At 39.5% G+C, this 18,351-nt stretch overlaps 1 protein-coding gene across 1 annotated transcript; it reads left to right on the top strand.

The window, feature by feature from the left end:
* Positions 1-323: 323 nt before the first annotated feature.
* gdnfa (glial cell derived neurotrophic factor a) lies at positions 324-16,760 on the top strand. The gene is made up of 3 exons (XM_061926951.1): positions 324-736; positions 903-1,137; positions 15,477-16,760. Exons 2-3 carry the CDS (start codon positions 924-926, stop codon positions 15,989-15,991), a joined length of 729 nt encoding a protein of 242 aa, XP_061782935.1. The 5' UTR covers positions 324-736; positions 903-923; the 3' UTR covers positions 15,992-16,760.
* Positions 16,761-18,351: the final 1,591 nt, after the last annotated feature.

Raw genomic sequence — 18,351 nt, 5'->3', positions numbered from 1 at the left:
AACATCTTTTTCATTGTCATCCATGATCAACAAGAGTTGTGCGGTTGCTCACTTTCACTTTCCTTTTGTGTCCTGGATTACATATTACTCCATTGCAAGTATGATAGGCGGCGTTTTGAGTACTTTAGTGAAACTCATATATGTACTGCATGCAGTAAGTAGTAGTATTATTTTCATCTTCTAAACAAGCCCATGTTGACATAAGCTTAAAGGTAACATTAAAGAAGCAGGCAGAGTGAAACCTGACATCCAAGTCCAAGGACATGAGGATGTGTGACATAATCCCTCACATATCTAAAAACTGCAAACAGGGGTCTGGGGGGTGTAATTTTGGCGCGCCGTACTCCTCGCTGTTTGTTCTCCATAAAAAGAGGGCGGACTCCCAGCGCGCACTGGACTATAAAAGTCTCCGGAGTGCCCGCGGAGCGCGGCTCGGCGCTGCTCCCGCGATGAGGACGACATGCGCGGGGAAGAAGCGGCTGAAACCTGGACGACATGGAGGACGACGCGCGTTTTGGGTGTGATCTTGTACCGTGGATGTAACGGAGGCTTTGGGTGACTTTTGTCGGGTGGACAGGCGCAGAGGTCCAAAGTGCGCGCACCTTTGCGGATCCGGACTGTTTTGTCCCCCGATTGGACATAAAACTGTCGTTTTGGGATCGCACCGAATCGGGACGATACATGCGTGTGGATTGTAACGGCAGCGATCTGCGGGTCTGCAGGGGCCATATTGAAGGTGAGCGCATTTTTATCACACAATGTCATCCCCAGGTATGACAATATCGACTAGTATGCGTCCAACGTAAAGACTGGCGTGCGTAATGTAAAGAGAATGCACTTTTACGCACGCGTTTACGCGCCATTGCACAGCTTAACGCGACTTCTCCCCCCCCCCCGCACAGCTCGTAGGAACTGAGTCTAAGATGAAGTTATGGGACGTCGCGGCCATGTGTTTGTTGCTCCTGAGCTCCGTTGCTACCCGGCCTCTCTACCACCCAAGCAGCCCGCAGCAGCCAGACAAGAGGACCTTCCCTGACGCGCACCCAGCCCACCAGGACGACCGAGAGGAGACGTTGTTGTTGTTGCGGCGACGCCACGAGGAGCGCAGCCTGCAGGACGTCTCCATGGAGGATCAATGTAAGGCTTGCACGTCACCACGCAACTATGGCACGTTTTGGTGAGGATCAGGACAAAGGAATTTATATATATATATATATATACAGTACAGGCCAAAAGTTTGGACACACCTTCTCCTCATTCAAGTTTTTCAAAAATATTCTAATTTACTGGCTTTTACCTGTATGTATGTATATATATATATATATATATATATATATATATATATATATATATATATATATATATATATGTATATATATATATATATATACAGGCCACAAGTTTGGACACACCTTCTCCTCATTCAATGTGTTTTCTTTATTTTCATGACTATTTACATTGTAGATTGTTACTGAAGGCATCAAAACTATGAATGAACACATGTGGAGTTATGTACTTAACAGAAAATTACATCATTACTGGCAACCACAGCTGCCAGTTTTTGGCCGTAAATTCCATAGGATATTTGGTAAACACGTTAACAATATATCATTTTTTTCACTTAAGGCATCAAAACTATGAATGAATAACCGTATTTTTCGGAGTATAAGTCTCACCGGCCGAAAATGCATAATAAAGAAGGGAAAAAAACATATATAAGTCGCACTGGAGTATAAGTCGCATTTTTGGGGGAAATGTATTTGATAAAAGCCAACACCAAGAATAGACATTTGAAAGGCAATTTAAAATAAATAAAGAAAAGTGAACAACAGGCTGAATAAGTGTACGTTATATGAGCTTCAAGCACACCTGTGAAGTGAAAACCATTTCAGGTGACTACCTCTTGAAGCTCATCGAGAGAATACCAACAGTGTGCAAAGCAGTAATCAGAGCAAAGGGTGGCTATTTTGAAGAAACCAGAATATAAAACATGTTTTCAGTTATTTCACTTTTTTTTGTTAAGTACATAACTCCACATGTGTTCATTCATAGTTTTGATGCCTTCAGTGACAATCTACAATGTAAATAGTCATGAAAATAAAGAAAACACATTGCATGAGGAGAAGGTGTGTCCAAATTTGTGGCCTGTATATGTATATATATATATATATATATATATATATATATATATATATATATATATATATATATATATATATATATATATATATATATATATATATATGCAAGCAGTAGGGCCCTATTCATAACAATGGTGCACCTGGAGGGAGCTTCAATTAACGACTCCATTCAATTAGTCAGCAATTGTGGTTTTACAAAAAACAAATAACCAACAGGGTCTCCATAAAAACACTGTGATTAACAGTTGTGGCTGTAGGCAACTTCCTGATGTATTTTCTTGTCCCTGAACGCCACAAGATGGAAGATGCTGCATTTGAAGTCTAATAGGTGGTCAGCAGCGTCATTATGTGCTTTAAAATGTTGTCTGTTGTTGACATTGAACTCATCACTGGTGTTAATGCAGGCTGAGCAGCGACCACTATTAGATCATTGTGCAATATACTTGTTTATAAGTTAGCTGTAGTTTAAATAGGAATACATTTTTGGGGGGAATTTCAAGCAAATTGATGCTTGGTTGGTAGAGCGGCCGTGCCAGCAACCTGAGGGTTCCAGGTTCGATCCCCGCTTCTGCCATCCTATCCACAGCTGTTGTGGTCCTTGGGCAAGACACTTCACCCACTCGCCACCCACACTGGTTTAAATGTAACTTAGATCATGTTGTTTCACTATGTAAAGTGCTTTGAGTCACTAGAGAAAAGTGCTATATAAAAAAATATATATCATTCACACTTTAAATATGTTCTGATATAGAATAAAGAACAATGTTAACAAAGTTATTCTTTCTTGTAAGTTTACTGTAATGTTTATAAGGAAACAATGCTATGCAGAGGTGTACTTACTATATAACAATTTAACAGACAAATTATTCTAATTAAAAGGGAGGAGCTAATTGTTTTCTTCTTCCTCAGAGGGTGCATAACAGAAAATAATTGAGAAGCACTGTTTAAATAATTATATTCATTTTCTTGCACTCCAAATCCTTATCAAAATTAAACGTAATGACAATTATTGCCTGCTGTTTATGATCATCTTTACAATTGAGGTGAATAAACGCCTTTAAATAAATCATAATTTCAGTTGCCACTTTGCGCTTGTTTTTATGTGTTGGCAGAACTCAGTTGGTACTCAAACATTTGGTGCAGATCTGGATATAAGTGTGCATGTAGTTTTTTTTGTTTTTTTTTTTACAATATTGTATATAAAGTTATTGAAGTAGTTTGTGCAGGATTGGTAATAATTAGAGATGTCCGATAATAGCGGACTGCCGATATTATCGGCCGATAAATGCTTTAAAATGTAATATCGGAAATTATCGGTATCGGTTTCAAAAAGTCAAATTTATGACTTTTTAAAACGCCGCTGTGTACACGGACGTAGGGAGAAGTACAGAGCGCCAATAAACCTTAAAGGCACTGCCTTTGCGTGCCGGACCCAGTCACATAATATCTATGGCTTTTCACACACACAAGTGAATGCAAAGCATACTTGGTCAACAGCCATACAGGTCACACTGAGGGTGGCCGTATAAACAACTTTAACACTGTTACAAATATGCGCCACACTGTGAACCCACTCCAAACAAGAATGACAAACACATTTCGGGAGAACATCCGCACCGTAACACAACATAAACACAACAGAACAAATACCCAGAACCCCTTGCAGCACTAAATTTTCCGGGATGCTACAATATACACCCCCGCTAGCCCTTACCCAAACCCCGCCCACCTCAACCTCCTCATGCTCTCTCAGCATGTCCCAAATTCCAAGCTGCTGTTTTGAGGCATGTTCAAAAAAATAATGCACTTTGTGACTTCAATAATAAATATGGCAGTGCCATGTTGGCATTTTTTTCCATAACTTGAGTTAATTTATTTTGGAAAACCTTGTTACATTGTTTAATGCATCCAGCGGGGCATCACAACAAAATTAGGCATAATAATGTGTTAATTCCACGACTGTATATATCGGTATCGGTTGATATCGGTATCGGTAATTAAGTGTTGGACAATATCGGAATATCGGATATCGGCAAAAAAGCCATTATCGGACATCTCTAGTAATAATCAAGGAAAAAAAACTGCATTAAAGCTCAATTTTGTGTATTTTTCAATACTTGTGCAGAAGGTGCATCCAAATAGGTGCAGGTTATAAGAGCATGTGTAAGTAGTCTACATGTAAGAAGTGAAATGATGAATTGTTAATTCATGTCTGCAGTTTGCTAATAGTTACATCACACTCCCCTCCACCAAAAAAAAAAAAAAACCCACGGTGCTGCCAAACATGTCCGCCTCTCTTCCGCTGTTTATATTACTGGCTCTTGCCTCTGCTCCGCCGCCGCGACCTTTCACCCGAGTGTGCCAGAAGTCAGAAATCAGGCTGGAAACAGAGCGGAAAGTTTGACGCCGGTTGTTTATGTTGGTTTTTTAACGGCGACGGTGGGCAGGAGGATTTATGATGTTTGGAGGAGCATGACTCTGTATCATCCTCACTCGGGGGGCGGAGAGAACTAGAATGGAAGCTTGGCGAACGCCGTGACGTTTATGTCAACAACACGGCAGGGATGCTCCACTTTGCACATGAAGAGAAGTTCATAAGAGCATCCGTGTGCTACTGATTAGATGGACTCTTGTAGAACTTACCAACAATAAGGTGGCTGACGGCAGGTCAACTTCCTGTCAATCTGCACCACATGGTCACGACTCACCGGTGACATCATTGTTGTTAATCGCGACTGTTGGCTATGTGGCACTGCAGTGGAAACACACAAATATATTACGCTGTAAAAAAAAAAAAAAGACCCTAAAAACTTTGGCAAAACAACAGTAAAACACGGTACAATACAAAATAGTTGATCACAAAAGTAAATGCAGTGGATTCCTGCAAACCAAGAAACAATAGATAACCTAAATTACTGTAAAATAAAAAATATCTGCACAATTTACAGTAAAATACAATTCAAATTAAAAAATTAATTAATTAATTAAATATTAATATTAAATTAAATTAAAATAATAAAATAAGTAAATAAAATAAATAAATAAATAAAAATAAGTAAATAAATAATAAATAAAATAAGTAAATAAATAAATAATAATAAATAAAAAAAATAAATAAAATAAAATAAAATAAATAAATAAATAAAATAAGTAAATAAATAATACAATAAAAAAGTAAATAAATAATACAATAAAGTAAATAAATAAATAAATAATAACTAACTAAATAAATAAATAATAAAGGAAATAAATAATAATCCATCCATCCATCCATCCATCCATCTTCTTCCGCTTATCTGAGGTCGGGTCGCGGGGGCAGCAGCCTAAGCAGGGAAGCCCAGACTTCCCTCTCCCCAGCCACTTCGTCCAGCTCTTCCTGTGGGACCCCGAGGCGTTCCCAGGCCAGCCGGGAGACATAGTCTTCCCAACGTGTCCTGGGTCTTCCCCGCGGCCTCCTACCGGTCGGACGTGCCCTAAACACCTCCCTAGGGAGGCGTTCGGGTGGCATCCTGACCAGATGCCCGAACCACCTCATCTGGCTCCTCTCCATGTGGAGGAGCAGCGGCTTTACTTTGAGCTCCCCCCGGATGGCAGAGCTTCTCACCCTATCTCTAAGGGAGAGCCCCGCCACCCGGCGGAGGAAACTCATTTCGGCTGCTTGTACCCGTGATCTTGTCCTTTCGGTCATAACCCAAAGCTCATGACCATAGGTGAGGATGGGAACGTAGATCGACCGGTAAATTGAGAGCTTTGCCTTCCGGCTCAGCTCCTTCTTCACCACAACGGATCGATACAGCGTCCGCATTACTGAAGACGCCGCACCGATCCGTCAGGACATTACAGTATGTTGATGTTGAATTAGACTGTTTTGATTGCAGTAAATTACATACTTGCCAACCTTGAGACCTCCAAATTCGGGTGATTATAGCTAGAATTCACTGAAATTCAAGTATATAAATAAAAGAAATACTTGAATTTCAGTGTTCATTTATTTATACATATACACACATAACACTCCTCTCTACTCATTGTTGTGTTTGAAAGTGCAATGCTTTGCAGCCAGTAGCACAGCCTTTGAAGAAGCATAGGTATGTGCAGTGTAATATTCTGGGTTGGAGTCAATAACCAGGCGAGGTGACGAAGTTACGTCTCTTTACTTCATACTTCAGAACCGACTCCCACACTCGCCGTCAGGGTGCGCAATACAACGTAAACCGTTGGCCAACCAAAAGGTAACCACATACGGTATAGTGTTCTGTGGTTAGTTTTTGGTTGGCCAAGCGGACGTGACAACAGGCTGTCCTCACTCAGGTCCGCACGGACCTGGAGGGGGCGTGCCTTAAGTCCGGCTGGAAATCGGGAGAAATTCGGGAGAATGGTTGTCCCGGGAGATTTTCGGGAGAGGCACTGAAATTCGGGAGTCTCCCGGAAAATTCGGGAGGGTTGGCAAGTATGGTAAATTACTATGAAAAAAACTCATACAATTGTTAATCTATTTACAAAAAAATGTATAGAATTTATAGGCAGCTGTGGTTGCCAGGAATTCACCGTAAACCAAAGTAGGGCCAATTTTAAAGTTAGCCAATCAGCTTATCCCCAGGTGCATGTCTTTGGACAAAGCCGGAATACGTGGAGAGAACTCACGCAGTCAAAGGGAGAACATCAATCAATGTTTACTTATATAGCCCTAAATCATGAGTGTCTCAAAGCAACATGCAAACTCCACACACGGGAATCAAACCCAAGGACCTTCTCACTGTGAGGCACAAGCGCTAACTGTGCCGCCCTGTCACTAATACTAGGATCTGCAAAATGCCGGTGTTTCCCAGGCATATGAGCGGTACGTGAGGATTTTAACTTGAAATTATTTGTACAACCTTTCACTGGACAACTCACAACATGACCTCCTTCAAGTGAGCTATTAAACATGAGCATTAAATGCTCAGTAACTGCTAGTGGTTGCAAGCAGCTATCTAACTCAGTGTTTTTCAACCACTGTGTGGATACAGTCTGGTGTGCCGTGGGAGATTATCTAATTTCACCTATTTGGGTTAAAAATATGTTTTGCAAACCAGTAATTATAGTCTGCAAATGACGTGTTGTTGTTGAGTGTCGGTGCTGTCTAGAGATCGGCAGAGTAACCGTGTAATACTCTTCCATATCAGTAGGTGGCAGCAGGTAGCTAATTGCGTTGTAGATGTCGGAAACAGCGGGAGGCAGCGTGCAGGTAAAAAAAAAGGTGTCTAATGCTTAAACCAAAAATAAACAAAAGTTGAGTGCCCCTAAGAAAAGGCATTGAAGCTTAGGGAAGGCTATGCAGAACGAAACTTAAACTGAACTGGCTACAAAGTAAACAAAAACAGAATGCTGGACGACAGCAAAGACTTACTGTGGAGCAAAGACAATGTACATCCGAACATGACATGACAATCAACAATGTCCCCACAAAGAAGGATAAAAACAACTGAAATATTCTTGATTGCTAAAACAAAGTAGATGCGGGAAATATCGTTCAAAGGAAGACATTAAACCGCTACAGGAAAATACCAAAAAAAGAGAAAAATCCACCAAAATAGGAGCGCAAGACAAGAAGTAAAACACTACACACAGGAAAACAGCAAACAACTCAAAATAAGTCAGGGTGTGATGTGACAGTACACCTAATTTGAGACAAGAGCTATAGTAATGCATGCTTGGTTATGGTTTAAAGTCATATCCAACAATTGCGACAACGACTTTTTACTGTCAACTGAGTTTCGTTTTTAATGATTTCTGCTGGTGGTGTGCCTCCGCATTTTTTAAACGCAAAAAAATGTGCCTTGGCTCAAAAAAGGTTGAAAAACACTGATCTAACAGATACAGCATTTTTAAATCGCTCACTTGAAGGAACATGGACCTCACAGAGAAAAGGTCCTGAGTTCGATTCCCGGGCTCGGGGTCTTTCTGTGTTCAGTTTGCATGTTCTCCCCGTGACTGCGTGGGTTGTCTCCAGGTACACTGCAAAAAGTCAGTGTTCAAAAACAAGAAAAAATTATACAAAAATGAGGGGTATTTTACTTGAACTAAGCAAAATTATCTGCCAATAGAACAAGAAAATTCGGCTTGTCAAGACTTTCCAAAACAAGTAAAATCAGCTAACCTCAATGAACCCAAAAATACCTTAAAATAAGTATATTCTCACTAATAACAAGTGCACTTTTCTTGGTAGAAAAAAAAGAGACCTTTTTGCTCAATATGTTGAAAAATACTCCTAAATGAAGTAAATGCTAGTGCCATTATCTTGACATAATGATATGCACTCGGCTTCATGATTTTTTTTTCATGCTTGAAATAACAAATTATTATTTTGAAAAAGTAGTTTTATACTTGTGAGTGTTGATGACACAGCTTTGCAACACTTGATATAAGTTTTAAGCATGTTTTACTCAATATAGGTCATCAAATCTCAGCAACAAGCTGTAATATCTTACTAAGATCATTTAGGACCAAAACACTTAAAACAAGTAAAACACTCTAACATCAAATCTGCTTAGTGAGAAGAATGATCTTATCAGACAGAAAATAAGCAATTATCACCCTTATTTGAGATATTTAATCTTACTTAGATTTCAGTTTTTGCAGTGTACTGTGGCTTCCTCCCACCTCCAAACACAAGCACCTGGGAATTGGCAACACTAAAATTGGCCCTAATTTGTTTCACGGTGAATTCCTGGCAAATTAATTGATTAACGTGGACCCTGACTTAAACAAGTTGAAAAACTTATTGGGGTGTTACCATTTAGTGGTCAATTGTACGGAATATGTACTGTACTGTGCAACCTACTAATAAAAGTCTCAATCAATCAATCAATCAATCAACCACAGCTGCCAGTTTTTTGCCGTAAATTCTGTAGGTTTTTTTGGTAAACACGTTAGCAGTTTTTTTCATAGTAATTTACCAAAAGTAAAAACAGTTATCAACTGTAAAATGTACGGATTCAACATCTGCAATGTCCTATACATCACGACTGTATTTTTATGGTGAATTTCTGTGTTTACCATAAATTTAACAGATTTATTTTTTTTACAGTTTATATGATCAAATGTGTCAAGTCAGTCTCAACTGCTTTGTTGTCTATTTAATTTTTTGAAATGTATATTAAGAGGAACGCTGACATTTTTCTCAAGACTACGCTGTCGCCACACTTCCTCCTCACTCTCGCCGTCAACCAGGGCGAGTTGGCTCTCCTGCCCCGGTTGCATTATTGAATGGACTTTTTTGTCGACTTGCACGGTTGTACTGTCCAGCGACTTATGGTGCCATGTTTTTTTTTAAACTTAATGTTTTATGTTCTATATTTCTGTTCATTCCTCTGTCAATTGTCCTTCCGGAACCTTCCATAAAGAACATTGGAAGTTTCTTCAAACAGAAGAAAACAATAAATAGTTTAATAAGAACAGTGTGATTTGAAATTATAATTATAACTAGAACATTTTGATGGGCCTGCTATCTGTGCCGGAAGCCGCCGTACTTAGAAGATGGTGCCGACTGTCTGAATCTGAGTTTTAGGTGTAACTGTACAAAATGAGCTATAGGGCTAGCCTAAAACATTAGCATGCTTACCGTATTTTTCGGACTATAAATCGCAGTTTTTTTCTTAGTTTGGCCGGCGACTTATACTCAGGAGCGACTTATGTGTGAAATGATTAACACATTAGCGTAAAATATCAAATAATATTATTTATCTCATTCACGTAAGAGACTAGACGTATAAGATTTCATGGGATTTAGCGATTAGGAGTGACAGATTGTTTGGTAAACGTATAGCATGTTCTATATGTTATAGTTATTTGAATGACTCTTACCATAATATGTTACGTTAACATACCAGTTGGTTATTTATGCCTCATATAACGTACACTTATTCAGCCTGTTGTTCACTATTCTTTATTTATTTTAAATTGCCTTTCAAATGTCTATTCTTGGTGTTGGCTTTTATCAAATACATTTCCCCCAAAAATGCGACTTATACTCCAGTGCGACTGATATGTTTTTTTCCTTCTTTATTATGCATTTTCGGCCGGAGCGACTTATACTCCGAAAAATACGGTACTTAACAAAAAAGTACATCATTCTTGGCAACCACAGCTGCCAGTTTTTTTGCCGTAAATTCTATAGGTTTTTTGGTAAACACGTTAACAATACATCAGTTTTTACCATAGTCACTGAAGGCATCAAAACTACGAATGAACACATGTGGAGTTATGTACTTAACAAAAAAGTACATCATTCTTGGCAACCACAGCTGACAGATTTTGCCATAAATTCTATAGGTTTTTTTGGTAAACACATTAACAATATATCAGTTTTTATCATAGTCACTGAAGGCATCAAAACTACGAATGAACACGTGGAGTTATGTACCGTATTTATAGAAACTGTTTTTCGGTCTATTTGTCCTTGCTTTGATGGTCTTATAGCGCTTCCCTGAGGGCAAGAGTTCAAGCCAGTGGTGACCTGGGTGGGATGAGTCCCTGAGGATGCTGTTTGCTCTCCTGTTGCAGTGTCTCTAATACAGGTCCTCTCGAGATGTAAGAGGACATGCAGTGATCCACAACTCTTGTTGACCGTTTTGATGTTTATCTTCCGTCATTGCCAACCATGGATGACAATGAAAAAGATGCCAGAGTAATGCTACTAGATCAGGGGTGTCAAACTCATTTTCATTGCGGGCCACATCGAAGTTATGGTTGCCCTCAAAGGGCCACGTTTAACAATGAGTAATATATGAATATACATGTATACAGTATATATACCGTATTTTTCGGACTATAAGTCGCAGTATTTTTCATTGATTGGCCGGGGGTGCGACTTATACTCAGGAGCGACTTATGTGCAAAATTATTAACACATTAGCGTAAAATATCAAATAATATTATTTAGCTCATTCACGTAAGAGACTAGACGTATAAGATTTCATGGGATTTAGCGATTAGGAGTGACAGATTGTTTGGTAAACGTATAGCATGTTCTATATGTTATAGTTATTTGAATGACTCTTACCATAATATGTTACGTTAACATACCAGTTGGTCATTTATGCGTCATATAATGTACACTTATTCAGCCTGTTGTTCACTATTCTTTATTTATTTTAAATTGCCTTTCAAATGTGTTTTCTTGGTGTTGGCTTATATCAAATAAATTTCCCCAAAAAATGCGACTTATACTCCAGTGCGACTTATATATGTTTTTTCCTTCTTTAATAAGCATTTTTGGCCGGTGGGACTTATACTCCGGAGCGACTTATACTCCGAAAAATGCGGTAAATTAAAAATGTAACACTTAACGATGTCATGCTAACAGTTAGCATGTCTCCCATATCAAGTAACACGGCTGTAAGGTATATAGCTGCGGAAGTAAAGAAAAAAGTGAAAAAACAGCTAAAAAAGTTAATATTTGCATGCTAACAGTTATTAACAAGTGTCACGTGCCAAATTTTTTGACTCTGGGGTAAACGGAAGCAAATTTAACTCCAAAAATATCATGTTTATGTTAGCATGCAAGCAAGCTAACGTTAGCATGCTATCAATTAGCTTGTGTCGAAAGTAGACATGTGTGAACAAAATGAGACGATAAGCACCAAGCTACAAGAAAGAATGGCTGAGCTACAAGAGGAGGTAATCGTGACTTTTTGGCGTTTGTCTCAGAGCAATTGTCCATGAAAAGGGTATTGTACCCATTCAATTGGCCCATTTTGTTTTTATTCGTGAATAGCGTCACCATGGTAACACGAAATGTTGCCAACTTAAAGTACATCCGTCGTCGCGAGTGAGACCTTTCCGACGGTATAACATATGTGGGGGGTCCGTTGGCCGATCTGTCTCGTATTAATCGTAAGAGAAACGTGTGGAACTATAATAATAAAAGTTGAAGTATGAGGAATAACAACATGGGCTGCTTGCATGGCAGCAGGCCCATAATAAAATTATAATCTCAATTTGAAGCAAAATAATTGTCATTCACATTTTATTTTTCATGAGGGTTTTGAACAATATTTTGTTGTAGTGACATCGCCAACTAGTGGCTCTGTGTTAGTATTACAGCCTTAAGTGCATTGAAGCCATACGGATTTTCCGGGAGACTCCCGAAATTCAGCGCCTCTCCCGAAAACCTCCCGGGACAAATTTTCTCCCGAAAAACTCCCGAAATTCAGGCGGACCTGAGTGACGTGTTGACAACACACAACAACAGTGTCTACCGTAAAGCAGTTCGTCTGCCGTAAACAGCAATGTTGTGACACTTTTAAACAGGACAATACTGCCATCTACTGTACATGCATATGTGACCCACCCATAATGTGTCACATTTTTGTGTTGATTTATTTATTTTATTTTGTGGTTTGAATTCGTTTTTGGAGCTGTCATTACACATTTATCAGTATTCACATTGGTCAGTAGGGGGCAGTAGGGCGTTTCTTCCCAATTGAATGCTATCACCTGCAGACCGGAAGTGTCTTGTCATTCTGATGAGCGCGACCAGTCTGTGAACAATTGAAATGTCCTGTGTGCTTTTTCCTCCTCTATAACAGGTTAGTTTTGGTGAATCAACTCACTGAATAATATCCATGTGATCTTTATAAGTTTAAGTACACATTCTGATGGTGGAGCCTAACTCTAAAGTGTTTGTGAGTTGTAGTTTGTAAATGAACACTGAAATTCAAGTATTTATTTTATTTATATATATATATATATATATATATATATATATATATAGCTAGAATTCACTGAAAGTCAAGTATTTCTTATATATATATATATATATCGTAACCACGCCCCCAACCACGCCCCCGCCCCCACCCCCCACCCTCCGAAATCGGAGGTCTCAAGGTTGGCAAGTATGATTGAAGCACACATTTTCATGTTGACGTAGAAAGTGAAAACAAAATATTCCAAGTGTTTTTTTACTGAATGTTTTTAACAAAAAAATTGAGCGGAATAAAAACCGTCATCGTTTTGGAGCCAGGAACAACATTTGTAAACATGTCCTAGTACAGGGGTGTCCAACGTACGGCCCCAGGCCCGCGAACAGCTTTTATCCGGCCCGCGGGATGAGTTTGCTAAGTATAAAAATTAACCTGAAATTTTTAAATGAAAGAAACTGCTGTTCTAAATGTGTCCACTGGATGTCGCAATAGCAATTCTTTGTATCTTTGTAGATGATGCTACATATGTAAAAAATAAACCACATCAGTCGAGGAAAATAATCAAACTACATAAATAACATCCTTTAATTTGATTTTGATATAATTGTTTTATATTGATAGATTGAAAATTAACACCAATGAGTTGACTGATGAACATGGTCACATAATTTATTCAGAAAATATAAAATAACAACAAATAAAGATATAATACTATTAACCGCAACATGTAAGTGTAAACAAAAAACAACAACATAATGATTTGTACAATTTTAGAATGTGCTTGTTCTATTTTTAAAACAAAGAAAACAATCTGAACTTGTCTTTATTTTGAAGTTATCGTGCCGTGATTTTACCAGTCCGGCCCACTTGGGTGTAGATTTTTCTCCATGTGGCCCCCCATCTAAAATGAGTTTGACACACATGTTCTAGTAGAAGTTGGTGATGAGGAAATGTGGTTATTGTTTTTGATAATAACTAGGGATGTCCGATAATATCGGACTGACGATATTATCGGCCGGTAAATGCTTTAAAATGTAATATCGGAAATGATCGGTATCTGTTTCGAAAAGTAAAATGTATGACTTTTTAAAACGCTGCTGTGTACACGGACGTAGGGAGAAGTACAGAGCGCCAATAAACCTAAAAGGCACTACCCAGTTACATAATATCTACGGCTTTTCACACACACAAGTGAATGCAATTCATACTTGGTCAACAGCCATACAGGTCACACTGAGGGTGGCCATACAAACAACTTTAACACTGTTACAAATATGCGCCACACTGGGAACCCACACCAAACAAGAATGAAAAAAAAAATTCTGGAGAACACATGAATGGTTAAGAGAAAAGGCAGGTAGGATCAAAGGAAGGTTGGGAAGTAAGAAGGGATGGTAGGTAGGATGTAGGATGGAAAATAGGTAGGGAGAAAAGAAAGAAGGTAGGATGAAGGAAGAAAGAATGGTAGGTGATATGGATGGAAGTTTGGTAGGATGGAAGGAAAGAATGTAGACGTTAGGACATAAGGTAAGTAGGATGAAGGAAGGTAGGTGGTATGGAAGGAAGGTAGGTGCTATGGTAGGAAGAAAGCAAGGTAGGTGGTATGGAAAGAAGGTTGGCAGGATGAAGGAAGAAATATAGGTAGTTAGGATAGAAGGTAGGTAGGATGAAGGAAGGTAGGTAGAAGGTAAGTAGGATGAAGGAAAGTAAGTGGTATGGAAGGAAAGAAGATAGGTGTATGGAAAGAAGGTTGGCAGGATGAAGGAAGGGAGGTAGGTGGTTAAGATAGAATGTAAGTAAGATGAAGGAAGGTGGGTGATATGGAAGGAAGGTTGGTAGGAAGAAGAAAGGAAGGTGATTGGTTGAGAGAAAAGGTAGGTAGGCTTGAAGGAAGGTTGGAAGGAAGAAGGGGTGGTAGGTAGGATGTAGGATGGAAAGTAGGTAGGAAGAAAAGAAAGGTAGGATGAAAGAAGAAAGAATGGTAGGTGATATGGATGGAAGTTTGGTAGAAGGAAGGAAAGAATGTAGACGTTAGGACATAAGGTAAGTAGGATGAAGGAAGGTAGGTGGTATGGAAGGAACGTAGGTGCTATGGTAGGAAGCAAGCAAGGTAGGTGGTATGGAAAGAAGGTTGGCATGATGAAGGAAAAAAGATAGGTAGTTAGGATAGAAGGTAGGTAGGATGAAGGAAGGCAGGTAGAAGGAATGTAGGTGGTATGGAAGGAAAGAAGTGGTTAAGATAGAATGTAAGTAGGATGAAGGAAGAAGGGATGGCAGGTAGGAAGGAAAGACAATTGAATGAATTAATTTCATGGTGAAAAGGTTAAAAACTGTACAAGCAACTTTTGAACATTTTGATGAGTCATAAAATGTAAAAAGACAAAAATGGCGTCCAATACTTACTTGCATGTTGGACATGAAGATTGTTGTGTGCCTTGGAGGTCAGACTCTTAACATTGTAGTGAGGACAGAGATCTTCATGACACCTTCCTCTTATCACCTTAGTGCTGACATTACAAAATAAGGACAACAAAGCAAAGACAATCTAAGTTTTGCATTAAGACATTTTGACCTTTTAATTGTCGGTTGAACTCTGACTTGCAGACATTTCCAGAGTTAAATGTGAAAGTTGATTTTTTTCATGTTTCAGACGACACCACGGGTCCTGATTCCCAGCACTTTGATGACGTCATGGACTTCATCGAGGACACCATCGGCAGACTGCGGAGATCCTCGGAGTCGCGTGTCCAGAAGGATCAGCGTCAGAGAGGAGCATCAAACAGCAGGGGTCCAAGAGGCGAGAGGAGACGAGGGCGGAGTCGAGGCAAGGGAGGACGAGGCGAGCGAGGCAGAGGGACCACGTCGGTCCAGAGTCGAGGCTGCCTGCTGAAGGAGGTCCACCTCAACGTGACTGACTTGGGTCTTGGCTACCAGACCAAAGAGGAGATGATCTTCCGCTACTGCAGCGGGCCGTGTGCAGAGGCCGAGACCAACTACGACAAGATCCTCAACAACCTGAGTCACAGCAGGAAGCTGGACAAGGACCCGCCCGCACGCACGTGCTGTCGGCCCATCGCTTTTGACGACGACTTGTCCTTCCTGGACGACAACGTTGTGTATCACACGCTCAAGAAACACTCGGCCAAGAAGTGCGGCTGTGTTTGACGGCACAGGGAAAGCTGGAGCCTATCCCGGCTAACTTTTGGCGGACTACACGCTGGATGGAGACTAAATATGGTTACATTTCCTGCCTTTCCTGAAAAACCACACAACAAAAAAGTTTCTTTTTGTGGGGAAAACTCCAGGAATATTCCTTCCTTTCTTTCTTGGGGTCCTGCAGAACCACACCAGGATTCAGCAAAGACCTTTTTGGCATTTATACATGTATAAATACATAAATATATATATATATATAAATATATATCAACGCTTGTGTGTAAGAGGTATATTTATTAAGTTAACTTATTGTTATTTATTTCTACTTGTTTTTTTTTTCTTATTTATTGAAAAGTTTGTCCTGGATGGTGCCAAAGAGAAAGCGTGAAAAGAGACTCCGGACCAAAAGAAGCGATCTCGTTGCCCGGTTTTTTGAGTCATGTGACCCCGGCGGGAACATCTGGGACATGTCGATTGGTCACACGTTTACAAGGAGGCGTGAAGAGGAACATAAACAATGGAGGATCGGTCAGTCCACGTTTTGGTCATTTCATTTTCTTCATTGAAAAAAACAAAAACAAATTTTTAAAATACAAAAAAGAACATTGAAAAACAAAGTTGTTGTTGGTGGTCCGTTCATTCTAGTTCCAATTCTGAAACGCAAATCAAAAAACAAGAATAGGGCTGTTTTTTCCATTTTTATCATATATGGCAGTTTTGAAAACAAACAAAAAAGGGTTGCAATATTGCCATAACATTTGATTTTGTGCTGTTTTCCTTTTAAGGAGTTTAATTTTTCCATATAAACACCATCCATCCATCGATTTTCTACCGCTTGTCCCTTTTGGGGTAGTGGGGGGTGCTGGAGCCTATCTCAGCTGCAGTCGGGCGGAAGGCGGGGTACACCCTGGACAAGTCGCCACCTCATCTCAGCCAAATAAACACAAAAATCCAATTTACGTTAATCCAAAATGCAAAAATGTGTGGTTTGTGTGATGACAAATTGAACTGGAAGCAGTATTTTAGCTTAGCATGTTTTTAGCATAAAGCTAACATCTTTGCTCAGCAAGAGTCCTATTGTCGTTTGACCAACTTTTGTTTCAGGAATGAAAAATAGCAAAAAATGACCCAAAATGTGTTTTTTGATTCACATTAGAGAATTAAAAATAGAATGAATGAAATGTACATGGACCGTTATGCTAAAAAACTAAAGCTAAATTACTGCTTCCGGTTCAATTTGTCATCACACAGACAATTTTTGTATTTTGGATGAACATAAATTGGATTTTTGTGTTTATATGGAAAATCCAATTTTATGGCAATATTTGAATAAAAGTCAACCTGTGGAGGGGGGCGTGGCCTGCGGGCCTGCAGCGAAGCGGGGTGTGCTAGGACCGGCTTTGAAATCAGCGACAGGTGCGTGGATGGTCCACCTGGGCCTAGTTATCTAATCACCTGTCGCTCTATTAAAAGGCAGCAGCCGGGAGGAGAGAGGGGTTGGAGCTGGAGCGATTTCGAAGCCGTTCCTGGCACACCCAGCTTCGCTGCAGGCCCGCAGGCCACGCCCCCCCCTCCACACAACCCTTTTTTGTGTGTTTTAAAATATCCAATACGTAATAAAAACCGACAAACGGCCCAAATGTTGTTTTTTGATTTGCGTTTCAGAATTGAAAATAGAAGGAACGGAAAGTACACGGAGCGTTGGTCAGTGTATGTTTTGGTCATTGAATTTTCCTTACTTTCCTTAGGGATTGAAAAACAAATGGTTTATTTGAATTTTATTTTGAAATCCAACAAATGTTGTTGAAAAACAAACCTTCCTTGTTTTTCAGTGTCAAAGAGCAATATCTAGATGTGAAAAAAACTGGAATGTGATACAGCAGGGATATTCAACTCAGTTGTTTTGGGGGCCACATTTCTAGAAAGCTAAGGACCAGGGAGCCGGACTTTTACCTGCACTATTAGACTTACAGTACAGGACAAAAGTTGAGAGACACCTTCTCATTTCAATGAGTTTTCTTTATTTTCATGACTATTGTAGATTGTCACTGAAGGCATCAAAACTATGACACCTGTGAAGTGAAAACCTCGAGAGAATGCCAAGAGTGTGCAACGCAGTAACCAGAACAAAGGGTGGCTATTTTGCAGAAACTACAATATGTTTTCAGTTATTTCACCTTTTTTTGTTAAGTACATAACTCCACATGTGTTCATTCATAGTTTTGATGCCTTCAGTGACAATCTACAATGTAAATAGTCATGAAAATAAAGAAAACACATTGAATGAGGAGAAGGTGTGTCCAAACTTTTGGCCTGTACTGCATTTTGCATATTCCAAAGAACCAGTATCCTCTACAGTAGACATTTGA

Source organism: Nerophis lumbriciformis, linkage group LG32, assembly GCF_033978685.3.
Source record: "Nerophis lumbriciformis linkage group LG32, RoL_Nlum_v2.1, whole genome shotgun sequence".
NCBI classification, from domain to species: domain Eukaryota; kingdom Metazoa; phylum Chordata; class Actinopteri; order Syngnathiformes; family Syngnathidae; genus Nerophis; species Nerophis lumbriciformis.
Note: the sequence above shows the minus strand (reverse complement) of the source record. Positions and strands in the feature narration are given on the sequence as shown.